Source organism: Frankliniella occidentalis, unplaced genomic scaffold (assembly GCF_000697945.3).
Source record: "Frankliniella occidentalis isolate FOCC.00 unplaced genomic scaffold, Focc_3.1 Scaffold240, whole genome shotgun sequence".
Taxonomy (NCBI): domain Eukaryota; kingdom Metazoa; phylum Arthropoda; class Insecta; order Thysanoptera; family Thripidae; genus Frankliniella; species Frankliniella occidentalis.
This window is the reverse complement of record NW_026267366.1, coordinates 343,353-345,165: the sequence shown is the minus strand read 5'-3', so window position 1 is coordinate 345,165 and position 1,813 is coordinate 343,353. Positions and strand designations below refer to the sequence as shown.

At 61.3% G+C, this 1,813-nt stretch overlaps 1 protein-coding gene across 1 annotated transcript in view; it reads left to right on the top strand.

Annotated features, from left to right (window-relative positions):
• The window catches only part of LOC127750700 (POU domain, class 3, transcription factor 2-like), a 14,822-nt gene extending 13,012 nt beyond the window's left edge, over positions 1-1,810 (top strand). Inside the window, exons 2-3 of the mRNA XM_052273036.1 lie at positions 285-342; positions 1,394-1,810. Of these exons, the coding sequence (XP_052128996.1) occupies positions 1,406-1,810 (405 nt within the window). The 5' untranslated portion in view covers positions 285-342; positions 1,394-1,405. The remainder of the gene's footprint in view (positions 1-284; positions 343-1,393) is intronic.
• Positions 1,811-1,813: the final 3 nt, after the last annotated feature.

The window sequence follows — 1,813 nt, the reverse complement described above, 5'->3', positions numbered from 1 at the left end:
GGCGGGTGAAGCGAAGGAGTGGATGTCCGTCCCGGAGCGCGGGGTGGGGGCTGGTGGTGGTGGGGTCGGTTCTGCAGGTCAGCGCGGCATATACCGGGCCGGAGCCGGACTGGACTAGACGGCAGCATTTAATAATTACCCCCAGGAAAAACAGGGTCAGCGTGTTCCGCGTGGGGCCGGCATCTCGCCGGACACCTCGCTTCACATCAACATTGTTAGTATACTCTGTGACTCTCGACGTTGGAATGACTGACCGGAGCCGTGCCGTTTCTCTTTGATTGCAGATGCTGACGCGATGAGGACGGCCGGCAGTGGATCTCCATACCTCTTAGTCAGCTGATCGTGAGTACGCGGGGAAATCACCCCCCCCCCTCCCCCCAACCCTCTCTTTGCCAGCAAGTATACGGCTTCGACGGCGAAGAGTGGTTTCACCTTTTTACGCGATAGCAGTGACACGGCATAAATGTCTCCTCTAAATGGACAGAAATCGACTGAATTGCTTCCTCGGGCAGTGGAGTGGATCCAATATCTCATGACAGAGAGGTCTTTGTCGCGGAACAGCCAAACGTGTCAGTGAACCAATTATACGCAGAGGAGTCATTCGAATATTGTACCTGTACTGCAGTTATTTCCATCTTCCATGCGCACTGCATTAAAATTTCAATTAGCGGCGAAGACCGCCAGTATACCCCCCCCCTCTCCTCTCTGTGCCCACCTCTCCGCTCCCCCTTTCACGAGCCAGGACCGGGCCACTCCGCTAACCATAGCGAGGAGATCCAAACCTCCGCAGCCTGGCCCGCTGGGCTGGCCCGCTGGGCTGGGCCGCATCCCGCCCGGCCGGCCCCGGCCCGGCCCCCGGGCCGCTAGCGGTGGGGACGCTATCTGACGCTACAGCGGGCCCGCCGCGCCGCGCCGCGCCACTGGAGGCTCCGGGCCCCGGGCCCCGGGCCCCGCACCTGTACCTGGACTCCGCTGCACCTGCAGGTGTGGCCATCCGACCGCAGACCGTATGGCGGCGTGGCCAGGGGGCCAGGGGGCTCACGCCCGGGGCTGTGTGGTGTGGACCCCGCTAACCACCTCACCTTCCCTACCTCTGCCTCCCTTTCCAACGAAACCTAAGAAAGGATTGGACGAATCCAAAACTCGCCAAGACCCCTTGCAGCCTCTACTAAACTGCCCGATCGAATGGCCCTTATCACCACTCCCCGAGTGAGAAACGGTAACGACTTACTGTTAAAACCTTACGAAGAAAAATACCAAACCCTTCGTAGGTACGAAAGATTAGGAGACTTCGTAGGTACCAAATTCTTCGTAGGTACGAGGGATTTGGCATTTTGCTTTGTAAGGTTTTAACCGTGCTCTTCGTGTCAGTAAGACTCCGCTTTTGTTGCAGACAGCGGACGCGATGCCGTCCTCCGGCGCTCCCCAGGGCGCATGGGAGCTCAACACCATGGAGAGGAGGTACTCGGTGCCGCCCGGCTCGCACCACCGGTCCTCCACCGGCATGGCGCCGCACATGGGCTACCACGAGCCGCCCTCGTCGGGCCCGCCCCTCGGGCCCCCGCCGCCGGCCGGCCCCCCGCCGCCCCCGCGCCCGCACCACCACCAGCGCTCGCACTCGGGCCTCGCCATCCCCTCCAACTCGGAGGACCTGCACGCCTGGTCCATCTACCGCCAAAACCTCAACTCGGACTTCACCGACTCGGCGCTCGGCTCGAGCGAAAAGTCCCCGCTGCCGTATGGTAACTTCCAGCTACGCGACTCCACAGTCCACTCGATTCTGAGCCACCCGAGATACGGGCCAAAGTGAGTA